Below are 19,651 nucleotides of genomic sequence, written 5' to 3'. Positions count from 1 at the left end.
AAGTAAAAAACAAACAAACACCAAAATACTAAAAGTTTAAATCACCCCCTTTCACAATTTTACATATAAAATATATAAACAATTAAAAAAATAAACATATCACATATCGCCACGCTCAAAAAGTGCGAACTATCAAAATATTAATAAATATCTCCTATGCGGTCAACGCTGTAACAGGAAAAAAAAAAAAAACATGCAATTTGCTTTTTTTTTTTTTTTTGGTCACCTTGCCCGACAAAAATTAGGATCGGACTGTTCTATTCTGGTCCAGAGGTTCCATAAAATGCGGAATTCACGCAGCTTTTTTGGTGTTTTCTTTCTTTTGCGTGGTATCGAGTATCACAATACTTTTTTATCAAATCAAAATTTTGGTATGGTGACAACCCTAGGTAAGGCATACATTTTTTTTATTATACCGTAATTTATATGTATTTAAAATTTTTGGCTCCTAAATTTTTCAGGTTAGGGGCCAGTGGCTCCTGGTTATTTTTTTTTAGTCTGGAGCGCTGCCCCTCCGGTCCGGTGACGTCACCGGGCAGGGCGCTTTATTATCAGTGAAGGAGGCAGAGTTTAGGGGCGTAACTAAGGGGGAGGAATATGTGCGGCAGGAGGCGGCATATGTATTAGGCTACTTTCACACTCGCGTTTTGTGCGGATCCGTCATGGATCTGCACAGACGGATCCATCTGCATCCGTTCAGAACGGATCCGTTTGTATTATCTGTAACATAGCCAAGACGGATCCATCTTGAACACCATTGGAAGTCAATGGAGGACGGATCCTTTTTCTATTGTGTCAATGAAAAACGGATCCGTCCCCATTGACTTACATTGTGTGTTAGAACGGATCGGCTCAGTTTCGTCAGACGGACACCAAAATGCTGCAGGCCGCCTCCAAAGCGGAACGGAGGCAAACGGATGCATTCTGAGCGGATCCTTTTCCATTCAGAATGCGTTGGAGCTGAACTGATCCGTTTTGGATCGCTGAGCCCTGAACGGATCTCACAAACGCCAGTGTGAAAGTAGCCTAAGGGGGGCGGCTGCACGGAGGAGCAGACGGACACCAGAAACCACGCAATGCTGCTCTGCGCTGGGACCCAGAAGGCAGTGCAGCAGGAAGTTACCGCAACAATCAGCGGGGGACTGTCGGAGCCCTGCTGATGTCGAAAAATACATAAAAACATCTGGGGGGGGGGGGCCTTGAAACTGCTATTAATAGTGAGTAAACTGATCCCGGACAACCCCTTTAACAGATTCCCATTACTCTATTAAACCTGGTGCAGGTCTTGTGTGGAGCACTGGGGATACTGGTTCTGCTTGTGATGTCCTTTAGATGTGTAAGATTTCTCACCCTGAATGCATGACGTCCCCTAACGTGCTGAGAATTACCCTGAGACGGAGCTGACCCTCCTCCAAAAGACCACCAGCACCCGCCAGGATATGATAACCTACAACCCTCAGTGCTGACAGAAATGAAAGGCCGGAGGACTACAGGTCCCAGGATACACTTCCCAACATCCTGGGACAAGATAGTGGAAAATGCCCAGAATATTCTCTATCCTCAGCAGCCAGGAAAGCGAAAGGCTTAGACTTCTAAAGGACAAGCAGTCGACAGCTCCAGCCGTTCACTGCCAGGCGCCAGAGTCGGTGAACAGGTGAAGGTAACAGGTACTAATAACAACTACACAAACGAGTTCTCCACCAGCTCCATCCACAGAGGATGTCCTGGGTCTTGTGATGCAGCAGCGCCAAAGCCAACAGAGAGAAGATAAAAACTGCTTCATACGTGTAATTGGTCGACACATAAAAGAAGGTCATCTGGTTATTTATAAAACAGGCCAAAAAGTAAAGGCGCAACCCCACAAAGATGAACGCCGTCCGTTATATAGCCCAACATAGCACCGCTAAAACCCACGCGCCGCCATATGTCGGTGTCCACAGGAAATGTGAAAGTTATGATTCTTAGAATGTAGAGAAATAGATAAAGCAGCACTTTAAGGATTTAATTGTAATCCAAATCTAAGCTGCTGCAGAACCTCTTTTAATGCACTATAGATGAGGGGCCCCAATGCTCAACTGCGTCCAACTGGAGAATGAACAGAGGTTCAGGTATGTGCACATGTGAAGAGAGGGGATGACGCATGTGTTCCCTCTCCTTTGGGAGTTAGAGGAGTAGTTAAACATTTGCCAGGAGATGGAGCCCTCATGTGGCACATGGATGTCCATGTTAGGAATTCCTTTATTCCAGAGATGCTCAACCTGCGGCCCTCCAGCTGTTGTAAAACTACAACTCCCACCATGCCCTTCTGTAGGCTGTCCGGGAATTATGGGAGTTGTAGTTTTCCAACAGCTGGATGGCCGCAGGTTGAGCATGTCTGCTTTATTCCATGTGGTAGAGGTTCTGAGAAGCGGAGACTCAAAGTGCGGTTCTGGATGTCTCTAATGATCTTGTCTTCGGATGATTCCAGGTTCTTCATTCCTCATAAAGGCGCCTGCAGTACTAGAAGCCTTCAGCTCACTTTGCTCACCGTCCACTGAAAGACCCACCAAGAATGGGGAAGAACCAGAAGGAGATCACCAGAAAAATATTAGACGTCACCTTGGAGATCATCTCCCTGTTGAGCGGAGAGGTAACCTCCTCTAGATTTCTAACATCTTTATTGCATTGTTTGTCAGTTATCAAGAAACTTCATAATCAGAGTCCTGTATAATGGCCTCCAGACCTTCCAAGTGATGGACAACATGAATGGTGAGCAGCCACCAATACAGTCAGTTATGTATCATGGTGACCAATAGTAATATTCTAGCAGCCATGAGAATTTCCAGTAGGCACATTGTACCATGGAGGAAAGGGCCAGGAACAAGAGGATGAGATGGCCAGAGCACAGAAAGTGACGTGGACACGAGCAAACGATGAGACAACCAGGCAGTCCAGGTAGAAGCAGGAAAGGCTCAGAAAGGGTTAGTTGAGGCTGTAAGTTTGGACTAGAAGGACTGGAGCACAGAGGAGCAAAACATGGTCAAGACCGTAGCAAATCGTCATCACCAGGAGAGCAGTAACAACAGACTCGTAGTCACAGATACCCAGTAGTACCACAAATACTAGGAATAACTGAGAACTAGAAACTGACTTCAAAGGCAGCTTGAAGCAAAATCCACAAAAACTGATCAAGAGAACAATCAAAGAAAACCCACTTCTGAAATTTAGATGGATCCTCCGGGCCTGAACGAGGGAAATTCTGGAGGTTTATATCTGATTCACACATAAGAGAACATTACAGCAGGCAGAAGTCTGAGCACTCCGGTGACCAGCCCCGCTGGGAGAAGACAGATACACACACCACCACCATGCTAAGACTGCAAAAAAGTTGTGTTCAATTGGCCATGCTATCTCCGAGAGGAGACACACTGGCTGGCACAAACCACTGGCATGACAGAATCCAAACCAAACTACCTCACTTTAATTCATAGGGCAGACCTGAACATGCCACCAAAGGTCAAAAGGCATGTCACCAGCAGAAAAGTGATTAGCAGCACCGTGGCATATACACTCACCTAAAGAATTATTAGGAACACCTGTTCTATTTCTCATTGATGCAATTCTCTAGCCAACCAATCACATGCCATTTGCTTTAATGCATTTAGGGGGGTGCTCCTGGTCAAGACAATCTCCTGAACTCCAAACTGAATGTCAGAATGGGAAAGAAAGGTGATTTAAGCAATTTTGAGCGTGGCATGGTTGTTGGTGCCAGACGGGCCGGTCTGAGTATTTCACAATCTGCTCAGTTACTGGGATTTTCACGCACAACCATTTCTAGGGTTTACAAAGAACAGTGTGAAAAGGGAAAAACATCCAGTATGCGGCCGTCCTGTGGGCGAACATGCCTTGTGGATGCTAGAGGTCAGAGGAGAATGGGCCGACTGATTCAAGCTGATAGAAGAGCAACGTTGGCTGAAATAACCACTCGTTACAGAATGAGAACATGTATCCATCCTCTGATGGCTACTTCCAGCAGGATAATGCACCATGTCACAAAGCTCCAATCATCTCACATTGGTTTCTTGAACATGACAATGAGTTCACTGCACTAAAATGGCCCCACAGTCACCAGATCTCAACCCAATAGAGCATCTTTGGGATGTGGTGGAACGGGAGCTTCGTGCCCTGGATGTGCATCCCTCAAATCTCCATCAACTGCAAGATGCTATCCTATCAATATGGGCCAACATTTCTAAAGAATTCTATCAGCACCTTGTGGAATCAATGCCACGTAGAATTAAGGCAGTTCTGAAGGCAAAAGGGGGTCCAACACCGTATTAGTATGGGGGCACTAATAATTCTTTAGGTGAGTGTATATATAGGTGAGCCAATCAAAGTTTGACGAAGTGGAATTGGATCTGAATTTCAGGAAAAATTTGATTAGTCAAATTTCCTCGCCCTTCGTGGTAAGGAATCATATTTTTTCTAAAATGCTGCACGTTAGAAAGTGAAAGTAAGAAGCCCTGGAACGAGGGAGCACCCACAATGCCGTGCAGATAGCCAGTCCCTGTGATGTCACAGCCCTATGAAAACTCTCCTCCTGCCCAGTCTCTGTCATTTTACGGTGGACTGTTACAGGCGCTCGGGACAGTGATTAGGAAAGACTTTACTCCCAAAATATTACTACTGAGCAGTTCAGGAACAGCTAAGAGAAAGTGTAGAGATAGAATAGGGAGGCTTTATCCACACTATAGGGAGAGAGCAGGGACAGCTTCGAGATAGTGTAGAGATATAATAGGAAGGCTTTATCCACACTATAGGGACAGTGCAGGGACAGCTTAGTGATAGTGTAGGGATATAATAGGGAGGCTTTATCCACACTATAGGGAGAGTGCAGGGACAGCTTAGATATAGTGTAGGGATATAATAGGGAGGCTTTATCCACACTGTAGGGAGAGAGCAGGGACAGCTTAGAGATAGTGTAGGGATATAATAGGGAGGCTTTATCCACACTATAGGGACAGTGCAGGGACAGCTTAGATATAGTGTAGGGATATAATAGGGAGGCTTTATCCACACTGTAGGGAGAGAGCAGGGACAGCTTAGAGATAGTGTAGGGATATAATAGGGAGGCTTTATCCACACTGTAGGGACAGCTGAGAGATAGTGTAGGGATATAATAGGGAGGCTTTATCCACACTATAGGGACAGTGCAGGGACAGCTTAGATATAGTGTAGGGATATAATAGGGAGGCTTTATCCACACTGTAGGGAGAGAGCAGGGACAGCTTAGAGATAGTGTAGGGATATAATAGGGAGGCTTTATCCACACTGTAGGGACAGCTGAGAGATAGTGTAGAGATATAATAGGGAGGCTTTATCCACACTATAGGGACAGTGCAGGGACAGCTTAGTGATAGTGTAGGGATATAATAGGAAGGCATTATCCACACTATAGGGAGAGAGCAGGGACAGCTTAGTGATAGTGTAGAGATATAATAGGGAGGCTTTATCCACACTATAGGGAGAGAGCAGGGACAGCTTAGAGATAGTGTAGAGATAGAATAGGGAGGCTTTATCCACACTATAGGGACAGTGCAGGGACAGCTTAGATATATTGTAGGGATATAATAGGGAGGTTTTATCCACACTGTAGAGAGAGAGCAGGGACAGCTTAGAGATAGTGTAAAGATAATAGGGAGGCTTTATCCACACTGCAGGGACAGCTTAGAGATAGTGTAGGGATATAATAGGGAGGCATTATCCACACTATAGGGACAGTTTAGATATAGTGTAGGGATATAATAGGGAGGCTTTATCCACACTATAGGGACAGTGCAGGGACAGCTTAAATATATTGTAGGGATATAATAGGGAGGCTTTATCCACACTATAGGGACAGTGCAGGGACAGCTTAAATATATTGTAGGGATATAATAGAGAGGCTTTATCCACACTGTAGAGAGAGAGCAGGGACAGCTTAGAGATAGTGTAGAGATAATAGGGAGGCTTTATCCACACTGTAGGGAGAGAGCAGGGAGCAATAGGAAAGTGTGAAGCCTGGCTAATAGGTGCTATTCTATTACACCTTGATGCATTAATTTGGGTTCAAAAGTTGTTTGCACCCTTTGATACATAAGTAATTCCAGTAGTCCTTGATTCTGTTATTGGGGTGAAACCTGATAATAATACAGATTTTGGGAGTCACATACCTTTATAAACAATTCAATCCGTTAATCCTTGATTGTGTAATTGGGATGGGATACTACAGATTTTAGGGTGTTTACATTTTTTATACATAAGTAAATCTGTTAACCCCTTCAGTACCGAGCCACTTTTCAACTTAACCTCTTCAGGACACCTGACGTACCGGTATGGCATGTTGTCCTGGTACTTAAGGACACAATACATCATGTATAGTTCTAATGTATAGTTCTTGGCTCAATTCAGACCTGCGGTTTGCAGATTTTACCTGCGGTTTACGGCTGCGATCGGCGGTGCCATCGGGTCCGCATGCGGCTGTAGGGGGCGCTGCCTTCCTGTGACGTGCCTGTGAAATCTAGCCCCCTAGATCTCACAGGCCGGAAGCTGTATGAGTAATACACACAGTATTACTCATACAGCCAATGCATTCCAATACAGAAGTATTGGAAGGCATTGTAAAGGATTAGACCCCCAAAAGTTCAAGTCCCAAAGTGGGACAAAAAATAAAGTGAAAAAGAAAAGTTGAAAAAAAAAAGTTTTCCCCCCCAAAAAAATTAAACGTTTCAAATAAAAATAAACAAAAACGTCATTTTCCCCAAATAAAGTTAAAAAAAAATTGGTAAAAAATAAGGGGAAAAAAAGTATACAAATTAGGTATCGCCACGTCCGTATCGACCGGCTCTATAAACATATCAGATGACCTAACCCCTCAGATGAACACCGTAAAAAATTTAAAATAAAAACTGCTAAATAAACCATTTTTTGTCACCTTACATCACAAAAAGTGTAATAGCAAGCGATCAAAAAGTCACACGCACCCCAAAATAGTCATCTCATCCCGCAAAAATCATACCCTACCCAAGGTAATCGCCCAAAAATTGAAAAAATGATGGCTCCCAGACTATGGAAACACTGAAACATGATTTTTTTTTTGTTTAAAAAAAGAAATCATTGTGTAAAACTTACATTAAAAAACAAGTATACGTATTAGGTATCGCCGCATCAGTGACAGCCTGCTCTATAAAAATACCACATGATCTAACCTGTCAGATGAATGTTGTAAATAAAAAAAACTGTGCCAAAACAGCTATTTCTTGTTATCTTGCCTCCAACCAAAAATCATATGTACCCTAAACTAGTACCAACAATACTGCCACCCTATCCCTTAGTTTCTAAAATGGGGTCACTTTTTTGGAGTTTCTACTCTAGGGATGCATCAGGGGGGCTTCAAATGGGACATGGTGTCAAAAAAAAACAGTCCAGCAAAATCTGCCTTCCAAAAACCGTATGGCATTCCTTTCCTTCTGCGCCCTGCCGTGTGCCCGTACAGTAGTTTACGACCACATATGGCGTGTTTCTGTAAACTACAGAATCAGGGCCATAAATATTGAGTTTGGTTTGGCTGTTAACCCTTGCTTTGTAACTGGAAAAAAATTATTAAAATGGAAAATCGGCCAAAAATTTGAAATTTTGAAATTGTATCTCTATTTTCCATTAATTCTTGTGGAACACCTAAAGGGTTAACAAAGTTTATAAAATCAGTTTTGAATACCTTGAGGGGTGTAGTTTATATAATGGGGTCATTTTTGGGTGGTTTCTATTATGTAAGCCTCGCAAAGTGACTTCAGACCTGATCTGGTCCCTAAAAATTGGGTTTTTGAAAATTTCTGAAATATTTCAAGATTTGCTTCTAAACTTCTAAGCCTTGTAACATCCCCCAAAAAATAAAATATCATTCCCAAAATGATCCAAACATGAAGTAGACATATGGGGAATGTAATGTAATAACTCTTTTTGGAGGTATTACTATGTATTATAGAAGTAGAGAAATTGAAACTTGGAAATTTGCAATTTTTTACTTCATTTTGGTACATTTTAGTATTTTTTTATAAATAAAAATATTTTTTTTTTACTCCATTTTACCAGTGTCATGAAGTACAATATGTGTCGAAAAAACAATCTCAGAATGGCCTGGATAAGTCAAAGCGTTTTAAAGTTATCACCACTTAAAGTGACACTGGTCAGATTTGCAAAAAATGGCCAAGTCCTTAAAGTGAAATAAGGCCGTGTCCTAAAGGGGTTAAATTCCAGGCCTATTTTTTGCAAATCTGACCAGTGTCACTTTATATGGTAATAACTTTGGAACGCTTTTACTCATCCAAGCCATTCTGAGATAGTTTTATCGTGACACTTTGTACTTTATGACAGTAGTAAATTTGAGTTGATATATTTCATCTTTATTTATAGAATAATCCCAAAATTTGGATTTTTTTTTCTAAATTAGAATTTCTCTACTTTTAAGACAGATAGTGATACCTCACAAAATAGTTATCAGTCATCATTCCCTATATGTCTGCTTTATGATGGCATACTTTTGTAAACTTCATTTTATTTTTTTATGGGACGTTAGAGGGCTTAGAATTTTAGAAGCAATTTTTCAAATTTTCAACAAAATTTCCAAAACCATTTTTATAAGCACCAATACAGTTTTAAAGTTATTTTGAGGGGCTTATGTAATGGAAACCACACATAAAGGACCAGCCCTCAAATTATTCAAAACTGATTTCACAAACTTTGTTAACCCTTGAAGTGTTCTACAAAAATTAAAGAAAAATGGAGGTGAAATTTCAAAATGGGGGGTATATATATATATATATATATATATATATATATATATATACACCCTGTACAGAATTATTAGGCAAATGAGTATTTTGACCACATCATCCTCTTTATGCATGTTGTCTTACTCCAAGCTGTATAGGCTCGAAAGCCTACTACCAATTAAGCATATTAGGGGATGTGCATCTCTGTAATGAGAAGGGGTGTGGTCTAATGACATCAACACCCTATATCAGGTGTGCATAATTATTAGGCAACTTCCTTTCCTTTGGCAAAATGGGTCAAAAGAAGGACTTGACAGGCTCAGAAAAGTCAAAAATAGTGAGATATCTTGCAGAGGGATGCAGCACTCTTAAAATTGCAAAGCTTCTGAAGCGTGATCATCGAACAATCAAGCGTTTCATTCAAAATAGTCAACTGGGTCGCAAGAAGCGTGTGGAAAAACCAAGGCGCAAAATAACTGCCCATGAAGTGAGAAAAGTCAAGCGTGCAGCTGCCAAGATGCCACTTGCCACCAGTTTGGCCATATTTCAGAGCTGCAACATCACTGGAGTGCCCAAAAGCACAAGGTGTGCAATACTCAGAGACATGGCCAAGGTAAGAAAGGCTGAAAGACGACCACCACTGAACAAGACACACAAGCTGAAACGTCAAGACTGGGCCAAGAAATATCTCAAGACTGATTTTTCTAAGGTTTTATGGACTGATGAAATGAGAGTGAGTCTTGATGGGCCAGATGGCTGGATTGGTAAAGGGCAGAGAGCTCCAGTCCGACTCAGACGCCAGCAAGGTAGAGGTGGAGTACTGGTTTGGGCTGGTATCATCAAAGATGAGCTTGTGGGGCCTTTTCGGGTTGAGAATGGAGTCAAGCTCAACTCCCAGTCCTACTGCCAGTTTCTGGAAGACACCTTCTTCAAGCAGTGGTACAGGAAGTCTGCATCCTTCAAGAAAAACATGATTTTCATGCAGGACAATGCTCCATCACACGCGTCCAAGTACTCCACAGCGTGGCTGGCAAGAAAGGGTATAAAAGAAGAAAATCTAATGACATGACCTCCTTGTTCACCTGATCTGAACCCCATTGAGAACCTGTGGTCCATCATCAAATGTGAGATTTACAAGGAGGGAAAACAGTACACCTCTCTGAACAGTGTCTGGGAGGCTGTGGTTGCTGCTGCACGCAATGTTGATGGTGAACAGATCAAAACACTGACAGAATCCATGGATGGCAGGCTTTTGAGTGTCCTTGCAAAGAAAGGTGGCTATATTGGTCACTGATTTGTTTTTGTTTTGTTTTTGAATGTCAGAAATGTATATTTGTGAATGTTGAGATGTTATATTGGTTTCACTGGTAAAAATAAATAATTGAAACGGGTATATATTTGTTTTTTGTTAAGTTGCCTAATAATTATGCACAGTAATAGTCACCTGCACACACAGATATCCCCCTAAAATAGCTAAAACTAAAAACAAACTAAAAACTACTTCCAAAAATATTCAGCTTTGATATTAATGAGTTTTTTGGGTTCATTGAGAACATGGTTGTTGTTCAATAATAAAATTAATCCTCAAAAATACAACTTACCTAATAATTCTGCACTCCCTGTATATATATATATATATATATATATATATATTTTTTTTTTATGTTAATCAAATTTTTCTTGCAACACAGCAAGGATTAACATCAAAATGAACCTCAATACACATTATTCAGCAGTTTACAGAAATACCACATATATAGTGCTAAACGGCTGTAGGGGCAGAAGGAAAAAAGCACCATATGGCTTTTGAAGGCAGATTTTGCTAGAATGGCTCCATTTTGTATTTGAAGAGACCCTGACGTACCCATGCAGTGGAAACCCTCAAAAAGTGACCCCATTTCGAAAATTATACCACTCAAAGTATATATTAAGGGGGGTACTGAGCACTTTGACCCCCTAAGCGTTTTACAGAATTTGGAAACACTTGGCTGTGAAAATGAAAGTTTTCATTTCTTCCATTAAAATGTTGCTTTAGCCCCAAATTCTCATTTTTACAAGGGGTAACAGGAGAAAAAGCACCCCATAATGTGTTACCCATTTTCTCCTGAATACGGGAACTTCCCATATGTGCTGGTAAACTGCTGTGGGGGCACATGGCAGGACTCATGACGGAAGGAGTGCCATATGGCTTTTGCAGCATAGATTTTGATGGATTGGTTTATGGGTGCCATTGGTTTTTATTTTTTAAGTGATTGTCTTCTGTGGGGGCTCATTTTTTGCGGGATGAGGTGACTTTTTCATTGGTACCATTTTGGGGTATATATGACTTTTTTGATCACTCGATATTATGCATTTTGTAAGGCGAGGTGACAAAAAATGACTGTTCTTGCACACTTTTTATATATTTTATTTTTACAGCGTTCACCTGACTGGGTAGATCATGTAATATTTTTATAGAGCCGGTTGTTACGGTCACGGTGATGCCTAATGTGTCTATTGTTTTACAGCGTTCACTTGATGGGGTACATCATGTGATATTTTTATAGAGTCGGTTGTTACAGACGCGGCGATACCCAATGTGTCTATTATTTTTGTTAGGTTTTACGCAGTGAAAGCATTTTTGAACAGAATAAAATTCTCTCCATCGTGTCCTCCCTTTCTCTTCTTCTCTCATGTAACATATATAAAGGTCTCCGTCGTGTCCTCCCTTTCTCTTCTTCTCTCATGTAACATATATAAAGGTCTCCGTCGTGTCCTCCCTTTCTCTTCTTCTCTCATGTAACATATATAAAGGTCTCCGTCCTGTCCTCCCTTTCTCTTCTCTCATGTAACATATATAAAGGTCTCCGTCCTGTCCTCCCTTTCTCTTCTTCTCTCATGTAACATATATAAAGGTCTCCGTCGTGTCCTCCCTTTCTCTTCTCTCATGTAACATATATAAAGGTCTCCGTCATGTCCTCCCTTCTCTTCTTCTCCCATGTAACATATATAAAGGTCTCCGTCGTGTCCTCCCTTTCTCCTCTTCTCTCATGTAACATATATAAAGGTCTCCGTCGTGTCCTCCCTTTCTCTTCTCTCATGTAACATATATAAAGGTCTCCGTCGTGTCCTCCCTTTCTCTTCTTCTCTCATGTAACATATATAAAGGTCTCTGTCGTGTCCTCCCTTTCTCTTCTTCTCTCATGTAACATATATAAAGGTCTCCGTCCTGTCCTCCCTTTCTCTTCTTCTCCCATGTAACATATATAAAGGTCTCCGTCGTGTCCTCCCTTTCTCTTCTTCTCACATGTAACATATATAAAGGTCTCCGTCGTGTCCTCCCTTTCTCTTCTTCTCTCATGTAACATATATAAAGGTCTCCGTCCTGTCCTCCCTTTCTCTTCTTCTCTCATGTAACATATATAAAGGTCTCCGTCGTGTCCTCCCTTTCTCTTCTTCTCTCATGTAACATATATAAAGGTCTCCGTCGTGTCCTCCCTTTCTCTTCTCTCATGTAACATATATAAAGGTCTCCGTCCTGTCCTCCCTTTCTCTTCTTCTCTCATGTAACATATATAAAGGTTTCTGTCGTGTCCTCCCTTTCTCTTCTTCTCTCATGTAACATATATAAAGGTCTCCGTCGTGTCCTCCCTTTCTCTTCTTCTCTCATGTAACATATATAAAGGTCTCCGTCATGTCCTCCCTTTCTCTTCTTCTCTCATGTAACATATATAAAGGTCTCCGTCCTGTCCTCCCTTTCTCTTCTTCTCCCATGTAACATATATAAAGGTCTCCGTCGTGTCCTCCCTTTCTCCTCTTCTCTCATGTAACATATATAAAGGTCTCCGTCGTGTCCTCCCTTTCTCTTCTCTCATGTAACATATATAAAGGTCTCCGTCGTGTCCTCCCTTTCTCTTCTTCTCTCATGTAACATATATAAAGGTCTCTGTCGTGTCCTCCCTTTCTCTTCTTCTCTCATGTAACATATATAAAGGTCTCCGTCCTGTCCTCCCTTTCTCTTCTTCTCCCATGTAACATATATAAAGGTCTCCGTCGTGTCCTCCCTTTCTCTTCTTCTCACATGTAACATATATAAAGGTCTCCGTCGTGTCCTCCCTTTCTCTTCTTCTCTCATGTAACATATATAAAGGTCTCCGTCCTGTCCTCCCTTTCTCTTCTTCTCTCATGTAACATATATAAAGGTCTCCGTTGTGTCCTCCCTTTCTCTTCTTCTCTCATGTAACATATATAAAGGTCTCCGTCGTGTCCTCCCTTTCTCTTCTTCTCTCATGTAACATATATAAAGGTCTCCGTCGTGTCCTCCCTTTCTCTTCTCTCATGTAACATATATAAAGGTCTCCGTCCTGTCCTCCCTTTCTCTTCTTCTCTCATGTAACTTATATAAAGGTTTCTGTCGTGTCCTCCCTTTCTCTTCTTCTCTCATGTAACATATATAAAGGTCTCCGTCGTGTCCTCCCTTTCTCTTCTTCTCTCATGTAACATATATAAAGGTCTCCGTCATGTCCTCCCTTTCTCTTCTTCTCTCATGTAACATATATAAAGGTCTCCGTCATGTCCTCCCTTTCTCTTCTTCTCTCATGTAACATATATAATGGTCTCCGTCGTGTCCTCCCTTTCTCTTCTTCTCCCATGTAACATATATAAAGGTCTCCGTCGTGTTCTCCCTTTCTCTTCTTCTCTCATGTAACATATATAAAGGTCTCCGTCGTGTCCTTCCTTTCTCTTCTTCTCTCATGTAACATATATAAAGGTCTCCGTCATGTCCTCCCTTTCTCTTCTTCTCTCATGTAACATTTATAAAGGTCTCCATCATGCCCTCCCTTTCTCTTCTCCTCTTTTCTGGGCTTTGTTCTCTGAGTGTTTCTCTCCTTACACAGGATTACACAGTAGTGAAGAAGACATCGGGGGACTGTGTTACTCTCATCATACATGAGTCAGAATGGTTAAGCAGGTTCCCTATCACAGAGCCTCCGGCCCTGAAATTGGGGCAGAAGATCCTAGAACTCGCCCACAAGATGATTGAGCTGCTGACAGGAGAGGTGACACTGCTTGGAATACTGGGAATTTCTCCAGTAACAGCACTGGTGGAGTCTGGGTGATGATGGTGTCATTGTGTTGTCAGGTTCCTGTAAGGTGTCAGGATGTGGTGGTCTATTTCTCCATGGAGGAGTGGGAGTATATAGAAGGACACAAGGATCTGTACAAGGAGGCCATGATGGAGGACCACCAGCCTCTTCTGTCACTGGGTAAGTGGAGCTCTGTCTTATAGGGGACCAGGTTTGAGGCTCACATAGACTCACCCATCTTCTGATCATTACATATATATCATGTAGTCAGTCAGTCAGTGTGTGTGTTCCCTATAGATGGATCCAGTCAGAGAAATCCACCAGAGAGATGTCCCCATCCTCTATATTCCCAGGATTGTCTGGAGGAAAAGCAAAGTCTGGATGATCAGGTAGATGATGCAGAGATTTCTGTAAATCCTCTGTTGACTGATATCAGGAAGCTTTCTACTAAATGTCTCCAGCCGTGGAGATTCTGCTCTCTTCCTTGTGTTGTTGGCTGTGCTATTATCTAGAAATAGTTTCTGGTTTCATAAAAGATTGTGTAGAACTTCCACCTGTTTAGATGTCCACTTGACAATTGAAGTTCAGTGTAGATGAATGTAAGGCGCTGCAGTACAAATCATAGACCAAATAATAGCACAATGTCAATCAGCTGCTTGTAAGGCTGACAGAATATAGTCTTGTGACTCAGAGTTTATCTAGAATATACAGTTCAGTCCTGGACATCAGAGTCATCTAAGGAGGACATGAATTGTACAGATCATTCGTGCAGCCTCATCTAGAATATACAGTCAGGTTCATAAATATTGGGACATGGACACAATTCTAACATTTCTGGCTCTATACACCACCACAATGGATGTGAGATAAAACAAACAAGATGTGCTTTACCTGCAGACTGTCAGCTGTAATTTGAGGGTATTTACATCCAAATCAGATAAACGGTGCAGGAATTACAGCAGTTTCCATATGTGCCTCCCACTTGTTAAGGGACCAAAAGTAATGGGACAGAATAATAATCATAAATCAAACTTTCACTTTTTAATACTTGGTTGCAAATCCTTTGCAGTCAATTACAGCCTGAAGTCTGGAGCATAGACATCACCAGACGCTGGTTTTCATCCCTGGTGATGCTCTGCCAGGCCTCTACTCCAACTGTCTTCAGTTCCTGCTTGTTCTTGGGGCATTTTCCCTTCAGTTTTGTCTTCAGCAAGTGAGATGCTCAATCAGATTCAGGTCCGGTGATTGATTGCAGAACATTCCACTTCTTTGGTTGCTTTTGCAGTATGCTTTGGGTCATTGTCCATCTGCACTGTGAAGCGCCGCCCAATGAGTTCTGAAGCATTGGGCTGAATATGAGCAGATAATATTGCCCGAAACACTTCAGAATCCATCCTGCTGCTTTTGTCAGCAGTCACATCATCAATAAATACAAGAGAAGCAGTTCCATTGGCAGCCATACATGCCCACGCCATGACACTACCACCACCATGCTTCACTGATGAGGTGGTATTGTCACGGATGGTGTACAGGAAACAAGACAATACCATATAAACAATGTCTCTCTGGATCCACAACTAAGGAACAAAGGGAGACCCCTGCAATAGAGCTGCCGCTCTCCCTCACTGCTCAGCCTATGCGAACACCCCAAAGGTGGATGGGCGCATATCCACGTTCCTCGGCTATCTATTACCTGAAGACCCTACAATAGTGAAGGGACACGACCACCGGCTCCCTACACTGACACGGAGGGAGTCAGGGTCACCTGGATCCAGAAAAGACAAAAACATAAATACATAAACAGCACTTATCTGCAGACGACTGAGGACTGGGAACTGGGAACAGCATGCACACACACTCCAGGAAGTTGTATCAGCCGCACACTACTGCATTATGGGGAGGAACTTAAAGGGCAGCAATCAGTCCAACTGCATGACAGCTGAGATAGACTAACGAGATGAGAAACTAAACCAAAACAAAGAAATTCAAGGAGGAGAATCTGAGAAGCTCCTGTGAGCGCTTCTCAGCTGTCTGGCTGTGACAGTACCCCTCCCTCTAGGAGTGGACTCCGGACACTCAGGGCCCACCTTCTCAGGATGGGACCTATGGAAAGCCCTGATGAGACGAGAGGCCTTAATGTCCGTCACTGGGACCCACATCCTCTCCTCAGGACCATAACCCTCCCAATGAACGAGGTACTGGAGGGAACCGCGGACAAGACGAGAATCCACAATCCTAGAGACCTGAAATTCAAGATTTCTATCAACCATAATCGGAGGAGGAGGCAAAGGCGAGGGTACAATAGGTTGAACATAAGGTTTCAAAAAGGACTTATGAAAAACATTATGGATCTTCCAAGTCTGAGGAAGATCAAGACGGTAGGCAACAGGATTGATGACAGACAGGATCTTGTAAGGCCCAATAAACCTAGGACCCAACTTCCAGGAGGGAACCTTCAATTTGATATTCTTGGTAGACAACCACACCAGATCACCAACATTCAGGTCCGGACCAGGCACACGTCTCTTATCCGCCACACGCTTATATCTCTCACTCATGCTCTTTAGATTATCCTGAATCTTTTGCCAAATAGATGACAAAGACGAGGAGAATCTGTCCTCATCAGGCAAACCAGAAGAGCCCTCTCCCGAGAAAGTCCCAAACTGCGGATGGAACCCATATGCACCAAAAAATGGTGACTTATCAGAGGACTCCTGACGACGGTTATTTAAAGCAAACTCAGCAAGGGACAAAAAAGAACACCAATCCTCCTGATTCTCCGCCACAAAACAGCGCAGATATGTCTCCAGATTCTGATTGACGCGCTCTGTCTGGCCATTCGACTGCGGATGGAAAGCAGAAGAGAATGACAACCGAACCCCCAAGCGAGAACAGAAAGCCTTCCAGAATCTGGAAACAAACTGCGTGCCCCTATCAGAGACTATGTCTGAAGGAATCCCATGCAATTTGACAATGTGTTCAATAAATGCCTGCGCCAGCGTCTTAGCATTGGGCAAATCAGGGAAAGGGATAAAATGCACCATTTTGCTAAAACGGTCCACCACCACCAGAATCACAGACTTCCCCGAGGAACGAGGCAAGTCCGTTATGAAGTCCATGGACAGATGTGTCCAAGGACGGGAAGGAATGGGCAAAGGAAGGAGAGGACCTGATGGCCGTGAATGGGGGACCTTGGCACGAGCGCAAGTCTCGCAAGCTGCCACAAAACCCTCAACCGACTTACGAAGCGCAGGCCACCAGAATCTCCGAGCGATGAGATCCAGTGTGGCTCTTGCCCCCGGGTGCCCAGCAAGGACCGTGTCGTGGTGTTCTTTAAAAATCTTGTGTCTCAAAGCGAGAGGCACAAACAACCTCCCAGGAGGACAAAGATCAGGAGCTTCTGACTGGGCTGCCTGCACCTCTGCCTCCAATTCAGGAAAAAGAGCAGAGACCACCACACCTTCAGCCAAAATGGGACCCGGGTCTTCAAAATTCCCACCTCCTGGAAAACAACGTGACAGGGCATCTGCCTTCACATTCTTAACCCCAGGGCGGAACGTAACAACAAAATTAAACCTTGAAAAGAACAAAGACCATCTGGCCTGTCTCGGGTTCAGACGCTTGGCTGACTCCAAATAGGCCAGATTTTTATGGTCAGTAAACACGGTAATAGGGTGTCTGGCTCCCTCTAGCCAATGGCGCCATTCCTCAAAAGCCAACTTGATGGCCAACAATTCCCTATCTCCCACATCATAATTTCTCTCTGCGGAGGAGAGTTTCACGGTTGCCATTTGGCAGGAGAGGAACCCTGAGAGAGACAAGACCGCACCCACCCCTACCTCAGAAGCATCAACCTCAACTATGAAGGGTAACGAAATATCAGGTTGTACTAGGATGGGAGCGGAAGCAAAACTCTCCTTGATATTAGAAAAGGCCTTACGCGCCTCTACCGACCAGGAAGAAAAATCTACCCCCTTTCTGGTCATATCAGTGAGTGGTTTAACAACAGAGGAATAATTCAAAATAAATTTCCTGTAATAATTGGCAAAGCCCAAAAAACGCATCAGCGCCTTCTGATTCTCAGGAAGCTCCCACTCAAGCACAGCGCGAACCTTCTCGTGGTCCATGCGAAAACCAGAAGCGGAGACAAGAAACCCCAGAAATTGGATCTCTGGAACCGCAAACACACATTTTTCCAGTTTCGCATATAATTTATTCTCCCGCAGAATGAGCAAGACCTGACGTAAGTGTTCCTTATGAGTCTTAAAATCAGGAGAAAAAATCAAAATGTCATCCAAATACACTAATACAAATTTTCCCAATAAATGATAAAAAATGCTGTTGACGAAATGCTGAAAAACGGCTGGGGCATTCATCAAACCAAAAGGCATAACCAAATTCTCAAAATGGCCCTCAGGGGTATTGAAAGCCGTCTTCCATTCGTCTCCTTCTCTGACCCTAACCAGGTTGTATGCCCCTCTTAGGTCTAATTTGGAAAAGACTTTAGCCCCAACAACCTGGTTAAACAGGTCCGGGATCAGAGGAAGCGGATAAGGATCACGAATAGTGATACTGTTCAGCTCCCTGAAATCCAGACAAGGTCTTAAAGAACCATCTTTTTTCTTAACAAAGAAAAAACCAGCGGCAACAGGTGACTTCGAGGGTCGTATGTGTCCTTTTCTCAGACTCTCAGAGATATAAGCACGCATAGCGACCCTCTCAGGTTGGGAGAGATTGTATAAACGAGATTTAGGCAGCTTGGCGCCTGGGATGAGATTAATAGGACAATCGTACTCCCTGTGCGGAGGCAAACCCTGAACTCCACTCTCAGAGAAGACATCCAAAAATTCTGAGAGGAAAGGTGGTACAGTCTTAGTAGAAACCTCAGAAACAGATGTTATGAGGCAATTCTCTCTGCAAAAGTTACTCCAACCATTTATTTGCCTCGCTTGCCAATCAATGGTGGGGTTATGTTTAGTGAGCCAGGGTAGCCCCAACACTAGAGGAGTATGCAAACCGCTAAGGACGAAACATGACACATCCTCAACATGAGCATCACTCACAATTAAACGGATATTGTGAACTATGCCCTTTAATGATTTCTGAGAAAGTGGAGCTGAATCAATAGCAAAAACAGGAATATCCCTTCCCAAAGTGCATACCTGGAAACCATGAGTTATTGCAAATTGATTATCAATGAGGTTGACAGCTGCTCCACTATCCACAAAAATCTCACAAAAAATGCTCTTGCTCTCTAGCGCCACCCTAGCAGACAGGACAAAACGGGAACTACAAGCAAACGGAAAACCTTCAATTTCCGCCTCAACCCTGCCAATAGTAACAGACGGAACATTTTTAAAAGATTTTTTCCTTTTTGTCTCTTTATTACTCCCAGAAAACTGCCTGAATCTCCTTGAGGGACAAACATTTGCCAAATGATTTATACCTCCACAACAAAAACAAACCCTCCCATGCGGGCTGAATCTTCTATTGTCAGAGGCAATCAACCCCAGCTGCATGGGCTCCTGCTCAGAAGGGGCTGACAGCGACTGAGACTCCTGCGCACAGAATGAGACCGCTGCACTGTTCCGAGACTGAGTAGGACAGGAAGGAGAGATCTCTCGTCTCTCTCTAAGACGCCTGTCAATACGAACGGCCTGAGACATAGCAGAGTCCAAGGAGATAGGCCTCTCATGAAAGGAAAATGCATCTTCCAATCCCTCTGAAAGACCATGGCAAAATTGACTTCGGAGTGCAGCATCATTCCAACCAGTATCAGCTGCCCATCTCCGAAAT

At 43.0% G+C, this 19,651-nt stretch overlaps 1 protein-coding gene across 3 annotated transcripts in view; it reads left to right on the top strand.

The window, feature by feature from the left end:
- Positions 1-19,651, top strand: part of LOC121001997 (zinc finger protein 585A-like) — a 60,769-nt gene that overhangs the window by 4,921 nt on the left and 36,197 nt on the right. For 2 of the 3 annotated variants that reach the window (XM_040433291.1, XM_040433290.1), the window contains exons 2-5: positions 2,468-2,629; positions 13,667-13,828; positions 13,912-14,035; positions 14,153-14,244. In XM_040433291.1, the coding sequence (XP_040289225.1) occupies positions 2,552-2,629; positions 13,667-13,828; positions 13,912-14,035; positions 14,153-14,244 (456 nt within the window). In that variant the 5' untranslated portion in view covers positions 2,468-2,551. Of the gene's footprint in view, positions 1-1,040; positions 1,668-2,467; positions 2,630-13,666; positions 13,829-13,911; positions 14,036-14,152; positions 14,245-19,651 lie in introns of those variants that run through there. The other variant, XM_040433292.1, reaches the window with a different exon arrangement.

Source organism: Bufo bufo, chromosome 5 (assembly GCF_905171765.1).
Source record: "Bufo bufo chromosome 5, aBufBuf1.1, whole genome shotgun sequence".
In the NCBI taxonomy this organism is placed as follows: domain Eukaryota; kingdom Metazoa; phylum Chordata; class Amphibia; order Anura; family Bufonidae; genus Bufo; species Bufo bufo.
Note: the sequence above shows the minus strand (reverse complement) of the source record. Positions and strands in the feature narration are given on the sequence as shown.